General features: G+C 38.9%; 1 protein-coding gene across 1 annotated transcript in view; it reads left to right on the forward strand.

Annotated features, from left to right (window-relative positions):
* Positions 1–19,739, forward strand: part of LOC124616229 (protein turtle homolog B-like) — a 454,186-nt gene that overhangs the window by 401,632 nt on the left and 32,815 nt on the right. The window contains exon 5 of the mRNA XM_047144531.1: positions 1,309–1,417. Within this exon, the coding sequence (XP_047000487.1) occupies positions 1,309–1,417 (109 nt within the window). The remainder of the gene's footprint in view (positions 1–1,308; positions 1,418–19,739) is intronic.

Consider the following 19,739-nt stretch of genomic DNA (forward strand, 5'->3'; position numbering starts at 1 on the left):
CGCAAGCCTCCCCACCAACAGCAAGATCTATGGTTAATTGGGGGGAGGGGGGTTTGCTACTAACGACGAAGAAAATATAACCGGCAGTTTTTCTCGCTTGTAAACAAAGATGAGGCAGTGCAAAATGAGAAAAAAATGAGAGACTACCTTCCAAGTGTGAATGAAGCGACCAAATTTGTACGCGAGTTCCCCAAGCGACAAGCAGTATTTCAGTCTCTGCAAGCTGCCCTTGGTGCTATCTTTATTTATTCCTCATCTCTTCGGCGTTTTTGCCCTGTTGAAACTATTTTCCAGAACTAAGAACTGTTAATTTTATTCTTTGAGGATCTGGAGCGCGAAAAGTCTGATGGTTAAATGTTATTGTTCTTTTTTTCTTTTCTCTGTCACTACACTCTGAATTAAAATTTTCGAGCCACTTGAAGACTTGAATGCGTTCCTACAAATTACCTATATATAATTCCAAAAATAAAATGACAGTTCCCTGACCCTTTACTCCTCTTTACAGGATCCCCTACACGTAACACGAAGTAGAGACAAAAACCTAAAATGTGATATGTCCTGTGCTTTCTAGACAGAAATAAGCAGTGGCCGTTGTCAGTCTAACTCTTCCAGGCAAGAAATATTGTTGTAACTTTACTCTATAGGCCAAAGAGTATAACTGTTGAAAATTGTCATCACTATGGTATTTTTACTGCTTCCGAAGCGCCAAGTTCAGAACTCATGTTGTTTAGTTTCTTCGTGCTGCTGGTATGAGTCTGCTAAGAACGTAACTGTGCTCTTCTTTTGACTGAATATCAAGAGGACGAAGGAAATGGCCAACGTTATTTATTACTGTCTTCATTTTGAATCATATTGGCTAGAACTGAAGTATGAAAAGCAAACCAGTGCGGTGGCGCCTTATTGCACCTGTGGTGCCCGGAGAGAGCTTAACGTGCGCAACGTGTTTACAAACGAAAATTTGGTTAAGACATCTTAGCTATGGCATTGTGTCTGACGTTATGGTTCCTCCGCTAAATATTAGGTATATCCAATTTGATTCACACATCCATCAATGCAGTTATGTTGTCAATTACACTATATAACTTTATTGTTACTTACATGGATATGAAAGTTTATAGCTAGTGTGTATGAAAGAATATGCTCTATAGTATTTGGATTAATGAAGAGAAGAAATAAACACTTCGTTGATGTGTATTACTCAATTTTGCTGCTATTAAATAACTTCTACTGATAATTTTGCGCCGTACGTTTAGCCTACATTACCTAAGCCTTAGTACTTTCATTCTCACTATTACGTCTTGCTTCCAGAGCTGGGGCCTGCAGATAAAATTTGTGCAGCCACGTGATGCCGGATGGTACGAGTGCCAAGTTTCTACGCATCCGCCAACGAGTATTTTTGTGGAGCTTACAGTAACAGGTAAGCTATATACAGATATATCACTCATTAATACGACATTTGCTACACTCTACAGCAGGACCACTCGGAAGGTGCCTAGGATACAATGCGTGCTCAAACTTTTTCCGCTCTGAAGGGAAAGAAATCATTGAGAGCCTTCGACATAGAATCCCAACTTCGAAAGCAGTGTTCAGTAATGGTACCATAAGTTTAGGCTTTGGTGAAACGCAAAATAAGAAGTATTTATCGACATCAGGTTGTTCAATGTTCAACGTGTGAATAAAAGAGTCTCGAAGTATAATTTTACGTCAGTTTAAACTGTGTCCGAAAACGACATTCATCCCAATGCAGGACCAACCATAAGAAATATCATGTATCGTACTTAGCTGCCACATATCCTTAGACCGATCAATTAATTCAAATGTAAGTTTCATCTCATTGTCATTTACCATTAATACTTCCGTTTTAGAAAATAAATTTGATTAGAAAGGCGTCAGTTAGCCACCGCGAAGCGATATAGACTACCTCCGTCGTACAAACATTTCTGGTCGTAGACTCGACTAATTGACAACAGTTGCTCGCGCCGAGCTGCTTTTGGCCAGCCACTGTGGCCGAGCGGCTCTAGGCGCTTCAGTCCGGAACCGCTCTGCTGCTACGGTCACAGGTTCGAATCCTGCCTCGGACATGGATGTGTGTGATGTCCTTAGGTTAGTTAGGTTTAAGTAGGTCTAAGTTCTAGGGGACTGATGACCTCAGATGTTAAGTCCCATACTGCATAGAGCCATTTGAACCATTTGAACCGAGCTGCTTTGTGCCGATTCCTCCTCCCCTCTCCTCCCCTCCATATATGCCCTCCCTTCCCCTCCCTTCCCCTCCCCACCCCTTCTCACTCCACCGGTACCACTACCATCGTTATCCGCAAGCCGGCCGGCTTCTGAATACTGAGACGTGAACCCGAGCCAGCTAACACGAGCATATAGGTGAATACACCTGTGCCAGACAGTGTACGAATACGTGCTGAAAAATATCGCCTCTGAATTTATTTGAAAACTTTTAAAGTTTCTAAAATTAAACTTCATCATCACTCACCACCTTTGTTCTTCGCCTCTATATATTTACATCTTAAGATAATCACAATGGCGACGAACACATTTCTTCCAAAGAGAAAATAATTTGCTGATACCGTCACTACAGAATGTTTGACTTCGTTGACGAAGCCAAAACCCACCTCTTCTTTCTTCGCTACATTGCTAGCAAAGTGAGGACCTCGAAGGTGTTCTTTAAGTTTTGGAAATAGGGAAATGGGATTGGAGAAAATCCGTACTGTATGGAAGATGGTGGATGACTGCGAACCCAAGGCATCGCATTGTGGCAGATGCCGCAACACTCGTGTTTTGTGTGGTATTGTTTCGCTTTAGGAGAGGATGCTGAGGTCGCTGCATGTGTGGAAAAACTCTTTACATTCGAAACTCACTTACATCAAGCTGTTCCTCACGTACCGTCATAGGTATGTTACATACCGCTCTATTCCAAATACGTAGACATAAAGAGTAAAGATGCAGAATGATAATAAAGTTGGTTTTATTTAAAATGATTCAGAATTTACGTATAAGAACCGAGGTATTATCTTTTCAGCATGTCCTCGAATATAACAACTGGTAAACCGCAAACCTTCGTTGTTATTCAGCTGAGTTTGTTCTTTATATCAGAACAGTGTAAGATGAGGAAGAGTTATTAGGTGGACAAATATATGTACATGGAAACTATTGTACTTTCACATTATTATGACCAATTGGGTATGCGTTTGTGATCAAAATAGCTATGTATTTAGATAAATAATTTTATTTTCGTCGAAAGATTTCATTTTTGAGACAAAAAACTTCTGTCATGTTCCACCATTGTTGTTGGCTATGTTTTACCCACGTCTAGTTCTACTATTGTCTATGGCCATGCTTAAGGTACTTTTTGGAGCATTATAAGCTCACGTTTCCGTGTGCGAAAATATGTGCTCCGAGTATTAGATGACAGCAAAGTTCTCATCTAATTGTATTCCTCACCCCAAAAATTGTGCATGGTCATTTCATTTGTCTGTCGATACGATCTTTGTTAAGACTTTTTGTATCTTGGAGCATTATAATTATAACCTTGGTTTTATTTCGTAAGTGATTATAGCCGTACTGTCTCTAAATGTCTTAGAGAGCCAAGGCACCAAATGCAATAATCGTTACCCACGGTTTACAAGTGTTGAACATGATGTGTTATTATCTTCCACCCTAAAATTTGGTTTGGTGAGTGATGCATTACTGAGAAAAATGTGAAAACAGCAAGTGCCCATAGTTCGATCGTTTAAACACTGGTAACTTAGCCTCACTTCAAATGCCAACATCCGTTATGCACTTAGATAGGTATTTTAGATTTGGCGATACCAATGTAACACTGACGTGAACACTATTCCTCTCTCTCTCTTTTTGTGTGTGTGTGTGTGTGTGTGTGTGTGTGAACGTGTGTGTATGTGTGTTTGTGTTTGTGTGTGTATTTGTGTGTGTGTGTGTGTGTGTGTGTGTGTGTGTGCGTGTGTTCCTGACACCTAAAGTTACATTTTTCAATTGCTGAAGTACTGCAAATTACACCCTTTACAGTTTTTACTTAATAAAATGTTTAGAACATGTTTGAATATGGTGCATAACACTTAAATGCGTAGTTTTCGGCAGGGGAACATAATATCTTTGAACATGGTGCCATTTTTAAGATGTTATAGTTAAGCTGATGTGATTTAAGAGATATAGTCCGCTTGACTGTTTCATTATAATAGTCACTAAAATACTACGCTGTGACTTGCCGTTCTCGTTTCAGTGGCCACGTAAATACTATGTAGTGATAGGCTGTTGATTCCAAAGGGAATTGAGGTGAAGAGGGGGTTATGATTTCATACAGTCATCAGTGATGACATCATGAGGTTCAGGTCAGACGTCATTCACGCTGTAATGCGTTTGTCCCTGAAATTTTGGGAACCTAACGTCAAATATCAAATTTGAGCCCGAGTCTTTCTATGCCACGCTGAAACCCTGTAACAGTCACATCTCAACTACTGAATCCGTTCCACGTCTTTCGACTGCAGTCCAGTTTCTGTGCAGGTTAGTTATAGCCTTCCACTCTCTGAATATTATCCCTGATAGTTTTAGAACTTCAAAGAGGAGGAGGAGGAGGAGATTAGTGTTTAACGTCCGTCAACAAGCTCGGGTGAGGGAAGGATGGGGAAGGAAATCGGCCGTGCCCTTTCAAAGGAACCATCCCGACATTTTCCTGAAGCTATTTAGGGAAATCACGGAAAACCTAAATCAGGATGGCCAGAGACGGGATTGAACCGTCGTCCTCCCGAATGCGAGTCCAGTGTGCTAACCACTGTGCCACCTCGCTCGGTTAACTTCAATGAGTCTAGTGCAGTCTGGAATATAGAAATCTATCTCTAAATATACAGATGCTGTATGCGTAGGTTTGCCTTTGTTAAGCCAATCGTCTCACATAAATCGGTCTCCCCTTATTACGTCGTATTTTCCTACATCTCTGCTAAACTCAGACTGATCTGCCTCGAGGTTTTCTCAATATTCTGCAACCGTGACGTACTAAACTGTGTGATCATTAATCTTCACACCTACAGGCACCTGCCTTCCCTGGAATTTGTAGTTATGACACACTGCTTGTAGCCGAAAGAAAATTAGCCTTTCTCATATGTTTTGCACACCATGTAGAATTGTTTTGTCAGGACTGGCTCTCCTGCACTGCTGACTGACGTCCCCCTCCCATCCCCCCCCACACACACACACACGCATTACAGAAAACCACTTGTATAGCCAACCACTCCTAACATTCCTTATATATACAATTATACTGCCACCTTCTTGGCTCCTTACTTACGAAGTACTACACTTATATTAACATGGAATTTATAAATCGCCCACTAATTCTGTTACAGGATATTAACACAGCTACTTTCGTGATTAAAAATACACAATAATATGAACTTAGTGATATGTTACGGTTTGGTCCTCTGCAACCAGATCTGTCATATCGCCTAATGTTGCTTGGTTTAGGGTCTGATAGTGATCAGCGGTAAGTGAAGAGATTCCCTTCTCGAGGTGGATATTTTCACCTCACATCTGGTCATTTCCTTTGCCTTTCCAAGAGAACACCATTTAAGTTTTGACAAAGTTCCAGTAAACAAATTTGATTTTCGTAGTGCTCATCCAAGTTGTAGGCAGGCTGAAACCTACACGGGTAAGCAGCATCCTTCAGGACGTTGTGATGAGTAGTTGGTGGAAGCAGTTTATATTTATGTTTCCGTTATTTCCAATCTGGTTTGAGACTTTTATTTTTCGTTATTTTTCTGGTTTTCTATGTTAATCACTTGTCACGATCACACGAGATGTCATTAGCTAGCTTATGTTAATCATTTGTCACAATCACACGAGATGTCATTAGCTAGCTTTATATTTTTATCTGCGTCTGCAGTTTTATATTTGTAGTTTTGGAAACGCATGATCGTTATGGTTTCCCATTTTCGGATATGCTTTTGTTCATTATCCGTTGGCGGCTGTAACATTTTAAATTGTACTTGAGTTTTTGCCTTTCTTGACATTTCTTTTCATTTCCTCCATGTTCCTTTTATCACGATTGTGTGAAAGAAGGCGCTCCAGCGACAAGGAAGTAATTCTTCTTCTTTCTTCGTTTGTGTCATCTAAGGACCAAGCACCAATTTCAGTGCTTCCTTCTTGGTTATTTTTCTTTTTCCTCCAGTATTTCTGTCATCTTTTCACTATGTGTCCTTTTCCTCTCCTTGGGCCATTTTGACCCTGTTATCTTCTCCCTCTAGCCTTGGGATCTTCCCTTTTTTAACACTTTCCTCTTGAAAATCTCTCTTTCTGTCGCATCTTTTTCACTTATGTTGTTTCTTTCCATATCTTTCCTATCTTCTTGAATCGAGGCTATTGTCAACTTCTTATCCCAAAGATATTAAAAAATCTGTTTGGTTAAACTGTCGCTGTTCATTCTGTATAAGTGCTGAAAAAAATAGCAGTCGCCTCTTTTGTAGCGCTTCACTTATGTTTTCTAAATTGCAATAAACTTTTTCATTGTTTCTTAATTTCCATACCTCTATACCTTTTGGTGGTCCAAGTATTTTTTAACGATTTTTTCTTTCTAGGACTTTGTGAAATTTGTAGTTCAGTACTAAACATTAACTTGCATAAAGACATGCTGGATTTACTACTGCGTTGCAGTGCTGTATCTTCAAATTTTTAGACACACACATTTTGTTGTAAACATTCCTAGATATTCTATAAACTATGTCCCTTTTATGCAGCTTTTTTTCTACGGCGAATTTTTCTAAGCCATTTCCTCGGATTATTTCTCCCAAATATTTAAATATATTTACCCTCTTTATCTGGCCAATATCTGTGACTAGGGAGTCAGGAACATGTTTTACATTTGTCATAAATTTTGTTTTCTCTCCAGATATTCTTAAACGTCCTTTGTTGGCTATTTCTCTTAAAAGATTGATTTGTATTCCAGTGTTTGAGAGGTTTTCAGCAAGAATGGCAAAATCATCCCCATATGATAAACAGTGAATTTCAATAATGCTGATTTTAGTTCCCAGTCTGATAGGTGATAGGTTCTGTTCTTTTACTTTTAGTTTCCGTTCTGTTAATATTTTCTCTGGTATGCAGTTAAAGAGGAGTGGAGACAGGTCATCACCTCGCCTTACACCTATTTTTATGTCGAATTCCTTCGATATTTCACCCCAAAACTTCGGATTTGGTGTCTGTGAGCGTTTCACGGATGAGGTTCGCTAGCTTAGATTTGATGCAAAATTCTCTGATCACTTCATGTAGTATTTCCCCTTCAACCGAATCAATAGCCTTTTTAAATCTATAAATGTTACAACCATATCTTTGGAGTTTGGAAGTCTGTGACGAATTATGGACTTCAGGTTGAAAAACTGTTCTCAGCAAGATCTGCCCTTTCTAAATCCACTCTGATATTCTTCCAAATGGTTATCAATTGCAAGTTCTACCTTATTTAGTAGTATTGTTAAAAATATTATACAACCTACTGGCAACAAATAGATACCTCTATAGTTATTTCGATTTTGCTTATCACCTTTCTTGTGGAAGGGGTGGATGAGACCCACTTTTCAGTTTTCTGGTATATTTTCAGTTTCCCATATTTCTTCAAACATGAGCTGAAAGTTAGCTATAATTTTACGTTGGGACTATTTAATAAGTTGAGCTGTAATAGTAATCTCCAATGTATTTCTTGTTTTTTATGGTATTCATTGCTTTTATAATTTCTCCAACTGCAGGTGGTGGATCTGCTTCTGTATTTTCGTTGAGATATGGAAACTGTAGCTTACAGTTTGGTTCTTCATAGTTCAAAATTTTTAAAAGTATCTTCTTAGATTTTCACAGTTTTGGCTGTTGCTTAGGCCTACTTTACCATTTTCATCTGTCAAGAAATGCTTGGATCTTGATTTGCCTTCAGATAACTTTTAAACATCTCATGGAAATTCTGGGAGTTACTTTTTACAAAGTACTTTTGTACGTCAAGAAGTTGTGGTTTCTCAAAAGATCTTTTAGCACTCTATATTACTGTTTCTGCTTCTTTCCTCTGCATTCTAAATTCATCAAGGTATTCGGGCCTCCCAGATCATTTCTGTTCATTCCGCTGTTTTGTTCTTTCTGCAACTGCTTCTTCAGAGATTTAATTGTTCCAAATGCATTTTTCGGTGTCCTGTTGATTTCTTTCGATACTTCTTCACATTCCCCTGAATTAGTTACTTTAATATCTTCCTGAAATTTTTTTATTTCCTGTTTGCTGATGTTGAGCGTCTGTGTAGTATATTTAATTAGTTGTTGCTGTCTCATTTGCTTTTTCTTGGGGAGAAGTTTCAGTTTCATTTTTATAAGGAAGTGATCAGAATTAAATTCCCTTTCTCTTACTTCCTTTAAATGCATTTCTTTAAAATTGCATTTAGAAATAACCCCTTGATCTGACTGGAACTCCCTTGGATTAGATTCGAAGAGATTCATGTTTTTGCATTTCTCAGTAATTTTTTGAAGAAGGTTGACATTACTTTTAACTGAAATTTTCTACAAAGAGTGATTAGTCTTGTGCCGTTTTTGTCTGTTCGTTTATGGATAATAGCCTGCTATTTTTCTAAAACGATTTCTGCCTCTCTATTTGAGCCTTAAAATTCCCCATTAGTGTAACAACATTTGATTTTCTAATTTTTGATATTTCTTCTTCTAGGAGTTCGAATTATGTTTTTACTTTCCTCGGATTTTTCTTATTGTAATCATTGGTTGGAGGATGACACTTTAACAAAGGTCTACTGGAACTTTTTGCATTTATCTGTGCGAAGAGATAGTCCTTCTGAACTGTATTTGAACTCTGTAATATTATCTACTAAGTATTTATGAACCTAGAAAGCAGTACCAAGTATTGGCACGCCTTTCATGACTTTCATTGCTGCTTTACCCTTAAAATTTTTATGGCTTTTGGTTTCTGTAACATTTTCTTCCAAAAATCTTGTTTCTTGAACTGCTAAAATTTCAAGTTCTTTTAGTTTACCAATTTTTAGTAATGAGTTTACATTCAAGGTGCCAGCAAAGAATTTCGTTTTGAACTTGAGTTTGTAATGATACCATGGATGCTCCAACTTATCCTTAATGCAGATTTCGAGAGTCCCCAGAACCCTAGGTCCCGATGCATTGCATAAAGCAATGGTGGGTTCCTCTTTGGAGTTACCACCTGGGGGTAGTGCTTTCTCCTAGTTGACTTTCCATTCTGCAATTGAAATTGTACATTGTACGTGGTAGGAAATAAATTACAATGTAAGATCGAATTGTTAGGCCGAAATGATTATTTTTTACGGTTTTCTCCATTAGATTCTTCTGTTCTCTCTGCCTTTGGGAGTTAGGATTCCTCTTCCGCCTTTGAGACTGTTGACTGGGTTTCACCTGTGCTACCATCCGGAACGAGACTGTCACAGGTTTTTCTTATTTTATTTTTTTATTTTTTACAAGGTGTTACTTCTCCTACTCCTCCTCCACGCTCATTACCTGCAAGATGAGGTCGCAGGCTTGGGACCGGCAGTGGCGCAGTTTGAGGAAGTAATTATTGTTTGTATTTCATTTGTACCTGCTGTGTTTTTATTTTATTTATACAAATGTATTATCTGTGACTCCTATCATTTTTAAATTTTTCTTTGTTTCGTTTGACCCTCTGCTGAACACGCAGAACTATTAGTTTGCTTTAGTCTAGTTTCTCATCTTACCTTCCAAGAGCAATTTTATCGCATAGCTATGGATCCGTTGTCATCCTAATGAACCTGCTTCTTTTAGCTCGAAACATTTTTCTGTTAGTTGTTCTGATGTACTGGGAACCGATTTCTTGTGGGAATGTCAAGCGTGCAGTTGCCTGTGGGTTAACAGCAATTTCTTTGATATACTTTTTAGTGGTGGCTAAGCATCATGCTTTAAATTTGCAGATTATGTTTATGATGCAGATTTCCTTGATTTTTCGTGAATCGCCTATTAATGCTACATGTCCATAAAATTTCAGATGTCTATTCTGCGCCGAGAAAAGAAATAATTCCGTCAGGGAAAACATCTCTTCAGAACTTTATGCGCAACCTTATAACAAATTGTATTTTGCGTTCGAAATTTTCCACTATATCTGTCGTTCAATTTTCTCAATGACGTTGATACTCATGGTTACTGAAGATGTTTCTGTTACGTAGTGTGTTCGTGGGAGAACGATAGTGTGGTGCTTGCGCAGTTTAGCTTTGATTACAAATTTTCCACGTGATTCTGTAGATTATTCTCAGTTTTTCTACGCAGGGTTTATTGTTTATTTTTTTACTGCCAGTGATCTCTACAAAGTTATGTACATTCCTTGATGTATTCAACCTGACTGATGGTGCCACATCTCGCTGTGAGCCAGTTCATGTCAGTGAGTATCTTCAGCGCATATAGTTTTCGAGTCAAATATTTGATGGCCACTTTAGACAGCAACTTTATGAAACTTCTGTAAAGTGTGTATATTTTCGTTTGTACTCGTAGTAATTATTGATTGGTCATAGGCAAAGGAAAGACGTTGGATAAGGAGCCTTTTACTTCTGATATCGTATGTACTTCAGCTATTTTTTCCTGTTATATTTTGAAAAACATTATCTGGTACAAGATCGCAGAAGTGTAGATATAGCCCATAGCTTCGCTTTTCACCTGCTTTCATCCTCAAAGTGTTGGAATTTGCACACATGAATTTTATTTTACACTTTATGTATGTAAAGAATTTTAGTTTGATGTGTCTCACCGCTTAACAGGTTTCATATAAGGCCATGACAATATTGGCAGGAGCGAGGAGTATGTAGCAAGCGAAAAACCAAAGACACCTCATAAATTTACTGAGATAGTGAAAGTTACTGTGTGAATCACTCGGAAAAAAAAATTAAGGAACATAATGTTACCAAGTACAGTGACCATACAAAATTACTTAATACAGGGATATTCAATACCCGGTCTTCTGTTAAATTCAGGCTGGCGAAAGATTATAAGAGAAGTGGGAATCAGTAGGTGGAAGACTATGTTATCAAGTCAGCTCAGGTTGTGACGTAATCGGATGGTATTGATATATCTGCAAGAATGTCAAAAGATATGATTGGAGCCTTTACAAATGCTGAAAGATTTGATAGAATTTTGAGCCTGCTAATAAAACGAAAATATGTATATGCCGGTGACTGAGAGATCGCCCTTATGAATTCCCGTTCACTGAAATCGGTTGATGTAAGTTTGATATCGTATGTGGTTTCACTTACCTTGAATCACAAGTATACTGTTAGAACATTGTCAGTTGAAGAAATCAGAAACGAATGAAGTCTGTCAACATGTGCCAACCAGGCCTCAGAAAGTATGTGAAAATCATGTTGCTGTTGAGGAAGAGGTATGTTATTATGTATAAAGTTTTTCAGAGGCCGGTGCTAACGTGACTTGCGGAAACGTGGACACAACTAAAATCAATTAAAAACTACTTGCAATGTCAGAAAGAAAGTTCTTGCGACACATTCTTGGGCCAATGGGAGAAAATTGTGTTTAGAGGAGGAAATTCAACTACGAATTACTTAACACCTGCAATGAACCAAGAATTGTCAGTTGCTTCAAGGTTAAAAGGCTGGAATGGGCAAAACATACTCTGAGACCTATTAAGCGAATGATATTCAACGCACTGCCTAAAGCAACCTGGAGGTTGGAAGACCAAAGCTAAGGAAGTAGCATGATAGCAGAGAATACGCAAGATAAACACAAATTCAGGAGTACGGCACTAAACAGAAAACAATACAATAATCTTCTACGGAAGACCAAAGCTCACTAACAACAGTCGCGTCACACGACGTCAAAAATGAGTGTATTTCTTAAAATCTGTTGGACTGTTGTTTGTTTTAAATCTAATAATATTATTCATAGAGGCAATGTGAATCGACTAGCGGTGCTGTGGTATCATATTCAGAGTCCAGAACAGCACTGCAGAATCTCCAGACTCCCGCCTGTTACTCACCCTTCATCCGTACTTCTTCCCTTCGTGATACGGCAAGGAAGTCTCATTTAGGCCACTGGTAGAAGAGAAATACGACAGCAATTGTTTCAATCATCTCGCCACGTCATTGTGTAGGGGTGAATGAAAGCATTTTTCCAGTCCGTAGATATTATTTCACAGTTCCATACATGATGATTTGTCAAACTCTAAATTGCCTCCTGTCTTAAACATCTCAGCAATTACACCATAATCTCCAGGTGGTTTACTATTTTTGGAGTGTAATAAGGTTCTGCGCGTCTCGTAGGCTGTCTGTAGACCTGAGTCTTGATAAAACTTCTCTTTACATCTACAATCAGTGCAATCTTATTGCCAAGTCTGCTTAAATTACTTACTATTATTGCCAAGTCTGCTTAAATAAGTTACTACACTCCTGATAGCAACAAAATTGTTCATGCTGTAGGGATAAACACCAGCACCACTACAAAAATTTTAGACCCCAAAAGGAATGTTATTCTTCGTTACATTTTCTGCACCAAAAGAGAATGTTGGAACTACTACTAAACAAGGAGGCTAAGCTCTTTTAGACTGTATGAACGTTGGTAACTGTACCCTGCTACTTGTGAGTGTTTGCCAAGCGAGAATTATCGTTTCTTTGTTCTGGCCATACGATCGCTATTAAGGAGTAACTCGGCTTCTGCATTATATCCGAAAGTTCTTCTCCAGAGCTCTTAGCTTCGTTAACTCTTTGAAACTTGGCTCGTCAGATGATAACTTGCCGATTAGAAAGTTCAGGAGAGCAGCGGTCGCTTTTCGGATAAAGGCCTTCCTCTTCAAAAGCGGGAAAGAGATTATAGCATGAATTTTCCTTTTATCAGACCGAGCTCTCGTTAGTTAAATTCTAGGATGCGTTGTACACAGTTACAAATGCAGAGAAATACATTTCAGTAGTATCGTTAGTCGCGAGAACATTATCACAAATGCAGCAGGAATGAGTAATCTTCTTCCATGTTTTAACGATCATCATATTTTTTTAACACATTGAGACACTAATGTACCCAAAACAAGGACACAATTAAGCCAAGATCTTAACTTTCTGCTTTCGCTATGATATCTAAGACTTAGTTCTGAATTGTGAGGTGCAGTGAATTAGTGCACATACATCATTGAAGATATCCTGTGGAAGATTATAATAGGGGCTTTCAGAAGTGATGCACAATTAGGCGCTACAGTTCACAAACCCTACATAAATGGAGCGTGCACAATACCTCAAATTTGTTGTTAATAGAGAGTTTGCCAATTTCGAAAGACGTAACGTATATTTTTGCATATGTGCGTACATCATGCATGTGCATTTATACTAGTTGCTCCTTAGGGAAAATGTGAGTACTATAATCAAAAATTTATAGATTTAGAAAGGAAAATAATTGTTGTTCCTTGATATCTAGGTCTATCTCGGCATTGATTATGGTGACAGGCCCATCCTCCGTTATCTTCAGGTGCTGTGAGTTTAACTGTAGTTTGTACTTGCTGCCTGGACACCAACCATACAGTGAAGCATCAAGCTCCTTTTCAGCTCGATTTCCGACGCCCACTATTTCGTTTCATGTTGTTTTCTTTCTTGATGCTCATCGACCAGAGCCGAACAACACTGAGATAACATGTGTTTCACGGAATATCACTGAGGGACATGAGGAGCAATGGAGAATCAGAGAGCTTTGTGGGTGTAGGGAACCGAACACAGGTGTAAACACGGTTGATAAACTAACAATAACACACACTCAGGTTGGAGTCCAGCCAACAAGTACTCATAAAAGCAAAATCCTCAGTGCCTGAAGAATACGACTGTGTCGGTGGTCAGAAGGTTGTGAATAAACATGGAAACAACAACTCGGCGTATCACCGGAAAACACACCACTAACTTCTTGTTATTTGCCTGCAGTGTGACGCTGTCATTCAAAGTGCAGTAACAGAGACTTGGCACATTCAGTAGAAATGTCGTCAGCTTCCTTCGAATAGCGAATAATGAAATTGAAAAATTTGTACAGTAGTTGAGTAACTACACTCAAAGACTTCATAAAATTAAGACATTATCCTAATGATATATGCCACACAGTGACGCATAATGATGAGGAGTTCAGTAACAATATGCGACAAGATTGAAACATAATGCTTCTAAACTCAAGCAATTACGTCATGTTATACTGACACTGATGGAACACCGTTTTATCCCAATCTACGGCTTTTCGCTGGTAGGAAAGACCGTGCATCGGCAGATATAACACTACATGGACTGAAGGTATCTAGCGCCAATTAAAACTGTGTAGGTGAGCAGATATTTAAAGGACCGTATCATGATGCTAGTGTATGCGAAACATGAGCAGTAGGATATTCGGAGAAGAAGAAATAGAAAGCACTGTAACTATTGTGAGTGAGGTGGATGCTAAAAGTTAAATTGGCAAATATAGAAATTTAAAAAAAAAGTGTTTCTTTGGTCTGATTCAAGAACACACGACACAAAAACAGCCGGAGAAGCACAACAGCACATATGTAGAAGTAATCATTGCCTACGTTCTCTCTCTCTCTCTCTCTCTCTCTCTCTCTCTCTCTCTCTCTCTTACACACACACACACACACACACACACACACACACACACACACACACATACATGCACACACACACAACATTTTTCTTATGCCTCGGACGTATCATGTCTGAATCAAAAATATAAAACCACATATTTCTAGTTCCTACATATTTCGCCTTTGCTTCTAACGTGAATGTCGGAGCAGGAAACGCTCTCTGAACTATCTGGGACTGTACTCCATTACCAGTTCGCTGGATTTTTGACTAGAGAGGCAGGAGGTCTGAAACGGTTTGGATCTTAGGCAACCTGCTTTATCGTTCTGGGTGGAGGACGAGATAACAAAACAAAATGAACAATCAGAAAGATCTTCTGAGGGAAAAGTCCCCAGTAACTTTATTATGTTACTCTAATCAATTCATGACTATACACTGAGCGTGTATGTATTTGCCTGTGACGTACTGTCCCATAAATGATAGTATTTCCAATACCTCGATTCCGAACAGAGTATCTGGACATCACCCTTCTTGGTACCGTAAATTTCAGATGTTTTTCCACCCTCACACTGTGAATATCTCTGTCCATATCTCATTACCCACACAGGTTTCACTAAGAGGAACGGAACGGCACCGTGAGTTCGCCATACTTCATGATGAGAAATGAGATTTGTAATAAAAATAAACGAAAAAGGATAGGTTCAAAATAAAATTTTCACTCAGAATCGGAATGTGCGCCGAAAACAAAATTACTGACATTAAAACTTCGTTCCAGGCGAAGACTCGAGCTAGGGACTTCTACCCTTCGTGGGCAAGTGCTCTGCTAACAGCTAAACAAGCACGACTCATAACCCATCGTCACAGCCTTCTCAGCCTTGTTTCCGACAGTTGGTACCTCATTACGTGCCTTCATACATTCACAGAAGTTCGCCTGTGAAACTCTCAGGACGAGCACTCTTGCAAGAAAGGACATTGCGGAGACATGGCTTCTGTGAAATTTGGCAGGTAGGAGATAGGGTAATTGCGGAAGTAAGGCTCTGATGTATCGTTGTGAGTCGTGTTTGAAAAGGGCGGTTGCTAGAACACATGCCCACGAAAGACGAAGGTCCCGGGCTCGAGTCTCGATCCGACCAAAGTTTTAAACTGCCACTAAGTACCAAGAAAGATGGGTCAGTGAAAGAAGACTACTACCAAACACATGACTGGGGGCACAAAAAGTTCTCATATTGGTTAAGCTGGAAACTGTTGTTACTGCTATAATCTTCCCCTTTACAACACCTGATTTGATACTCTTGAGGATAATGAAATGAGCCCTTAGATACTTTCACGTTTGTAGTGAATGCTTAAGGTAATATCCTCTACAGGATACCTGTGTAGTTAGAACTGCATAGAGAGAAAATGACTATACTACTATTAAACTAAAACATTCAACGTGGCATTCACCGTCTTGTGATAGGCAATGAACGAGTTGAGTAGGAGAAACAGCAGGACTATAACAAGGAGAAAAATGCGGCTGTCAGAAATATCTTTTCACACAACTCTGCAGTATACCCCACTGATTACATAAAAATACATAAAACGACTTAACATAATTTTTAGAATTGCCATCTGTGGTAAAGGCCCGAATTTGTGAAAATCGGTTAGCGGGGCATGTACTTCTAACATATCTTGCTTATTATCTCCGTGTCTGAGATCCTTGGTGCCACAAGGCATTCTTAGGAAACGGTTCCGTTTCATATATCTGCAGGCACTTGAATGAAGTGACTGGAAGTAGGATTGAACGCCAGAGTCTTTGCAAGCTTATTAGTACATTCTGAAGTATATCCCCTTGAATAGGTGACATCTTATTGCAAACGAGGGTTCCCTTACATGAACACAGAACTATATCAACAAATGTACTATAGTGTCGTTGTCAGTTATGGATCTCACGAATGGTCCACATGCATGTACCCGGTCGGTTACCGGTAAACTGTGTTAAAATGACTCAGTTTGAAATACATCTTGTGTGCAGATAAAGATAGCCAACGTGACGATTTCAGAATGAAAGTTACGTATGACGACGCACGCTAAGAACACTTCACCACAGCAGTGGTGCATTGAGACGAGATTACATGTACTGGATCTCCTGTGAACACAATTCTCCTGCCGTAAGCATGACAGACGCGTAATAGCGTGCGATTCAAATGGAACATGAACTGGAAACCTACTTCGAAGTTGACGTGTACGGGACAGTACTATTTCTGTGCGCAAAAAGATTTAAATTTCGCACAGATTTACCGCGTGATTCTGGAGGTGTAGGGACAGAATTTGATGTCATTTTCAGCATCAGTGAATCAGTACCAGCAATTTGACCAAGGCCATAACGACATGGGTATCTTGTACCAAATGCTTTCCATCTTTTCGGCAACCGGACAGAACAATAAAAAGAGATTTCCAAATCTGAATACGTCCACACAGCAGTTGTAGAATGCTTTTTTGGTGAAGGAGAGATTTTTAAGATTGGTAGGACGTTCCGATAGATGTTTGCAGAAGTTTGACGACTATGTCGAAAGTTGGGTCACGAATGTGTGTCATTTAAAGTTTAGTGTACCATACAACAAAAATTACGCCACTGCGATGTTAGAGTGCAGCAAAATTTTTAAGTTCCTTCCTACCGTCGAAGATGTAAACAGAAACTTTTTAGAAATCTTCAGTTTTTTTAATGGTGTCCGTTATGACGATTTCGGTAGGTCAGTCTTCCTGCATCAAACCTACTGTGGTGACGGTACTCAGACGGTACTTCATAGCCACCATAATCGATAAGCTGCACTCGAAACACTCGTAGCGCAGCAGCTGTAAGGGCTGGCAGTACGAACTACACATATATCCGCCCGGGGACGTAGCTGCCAACCCATGGGCGACACGTGTTTGGATAGCGGTTGGTCGATGACTCGTTAAATATAGGAGCAATGGGCTACGGCGGACAGTTCTCTTCAGAGTGCCAAGTCGTGTACAGTCTACAGCCACCGCTGAGTCTACCAGCTGTAGTGTTCGTCCGTTGTCTCCGAGATTTGGCCTCCGTAGGTCTCGGAGGGCAGCTCTGGACTCAACATAGGCGTCACTCGGAGGCACGGTGACGCAACTTAAATATTTCAGAGGAGTTTTAATTATTTCGAATGTCTAAGAAGTATCCTTTAATTTGAATATTTCTTCCTATTTAATAAACATCATTTTATTACTACTACTCCGTCGTCCTTCATTCCCATTACCTACCTGTAGTTTTTATCCTCTCATCGTTGTAGCGGCTGCACACACATATAGTTGCGCGATTGGAGAAAGTAATACAGTGTTGTCACTTCATTCTAGATTAGATTACATTCAATTTTTGTTTCATAGTCTCAGAAAAAGAGAAGATTCTCGTAGGTGTGGAACATATCAGATAGTGTAACAGAAAAAACATAAAACAATTGAATATAATACTCACAACCTTTGTCATTTGTCAGGTGATTGTCAACATAGGTGATAAAATTACTGCTAATATTTACAGAATTAATAGGCTGTCAGAATTAAATATTGTTAGGCACTTTTAATAAATTTATCATACACAGAATACCTAATCTTGACTGTTGTGACCAAGTTCTGTCAAATCTGAAGTCTGACGGACATTTCTACTTAAGCTGGTCTAACAGACCCTGTTAGGATACTCATCTCAAGAGTGGAAGGATTTGCCTACCAAAAAGTTAAAGTATCTCAGATTAAACCGTACTTTATCTATAAGAAAGCTTTTAATAGTTGCTGGCAGTTTATGGAAAATGTGTGTTCCCGAATATTGAATACCATTTTAGGTCTTTATTTAGATTATTCTTATGCTTAGTGTTGATATTATGTATTGAGATATTGGTTGCAAACAGAGTAACTTGTAACAAATTTCGTTGAGAAATAAATATACTGAGAAGAAGTAGTTAGAATACAAAGTTCCTTGAACAGGTTTCTGGATGATATCTACGATTTACACCACAAATGATTCTTACTAACGTTTATAACATAATTGTCATTTAATTAAGGTTTTTGTTCTCGACACATCAGTACCTCTAAACTCTAACACATCTAAATATTCAGCTCATCTTCCTGGATGTTGGGTACTGTAGGTTTCAATGTAACCACGGCGTCCCTATATCCAAACACTATAGATACTTCTGCTCGAGAGCTGCTCCTTTCCCTATAAATATTTCTTAAAACGACGGATATAGGCCAGTACACCAACTTATGAACGCCTTTTTTTGTTTTTTGCCTTTGTAACAAAATGAAACCTAACACGAGATATACGTCGGAAAATATCCGATGATTACTCTGATTATTTAGTTTCTGGGGTTAACGGGTTTGTATTCAGTTCTCTATGAGTCGCCCTCTTGTAGACTCTTAATGAAATGGTAAGACACACATATATAGCGAAAATATAATGCATTACACGTCAGTCTAATGATATAGGCGTAGTTAAACGAATGTATTTATAGGAAATTAAGTCTATAAGGTAACGATTAACAGTCCTAAATCAGTAATTGCCACGCAAACGGAAAGTGGTGATCACAAACAATACTTATATTATTACAGTCTTGAGATAGAAAAAGAATTGTAAGTTGCTTTGGGAGAATGGGAAATCCAGTATTAGAGTCCAAGTTTAATATGGCTTTCGATGCATTGCCATCAAATAAGGAGGAAAACATAGATAACTTTCCATCGAAGTTTCTAAAATAACTCCAAGAGTGGCAATCAGTAGGTTATTCAGATTGGTCCTCTAGTCTCGAGACTTCCGTGGGGCAGCACTTTCCCGACAATAGGAAGGGAAGATTGGTACGAGAATTATCGCATTATCCCCTCAATGACCCAAGCATCCAATCCGAGCGGAGAAGAAAATTGAGAATGTGTTATGTGACGATCAGTGTGGTTTTCCAAAAGGGAAACACACAGACAGGCAGTTCAGACTTCGCGCTTGATATCAGAAGCAAAGGTTAACAGAAATCAAGACAAGTTCACAGGATTTGTAGTCCTAGAGACGAAGTTCGTTGATGTATTTCTTTGTATGTTGTTCAAAATTCTCAGAAAAATGGTTTTATTGCATATACCCAGAGCTAAGACACAGCTTTAAGAGCCAAACCGCAAAGACATTGAGGTTACAGATGTCATGGGATAGCGATA

This window comes from Schistocerca americana, chromosome 5 (assembly GCF_021461395.2).
Source record: "Schistocerca americana isolate TAMUIC-IGC-003095 chromosome 5, iqSchAmer2.1, whole genome shotgun sequence".
In the NCBI taxonomy this organism is placed as follows: Eukaryota; Metazoa; Arthropoda; class Insecta; order Orthoptera; family Acrididae; genus Schistocerca; species Schistocerca americana.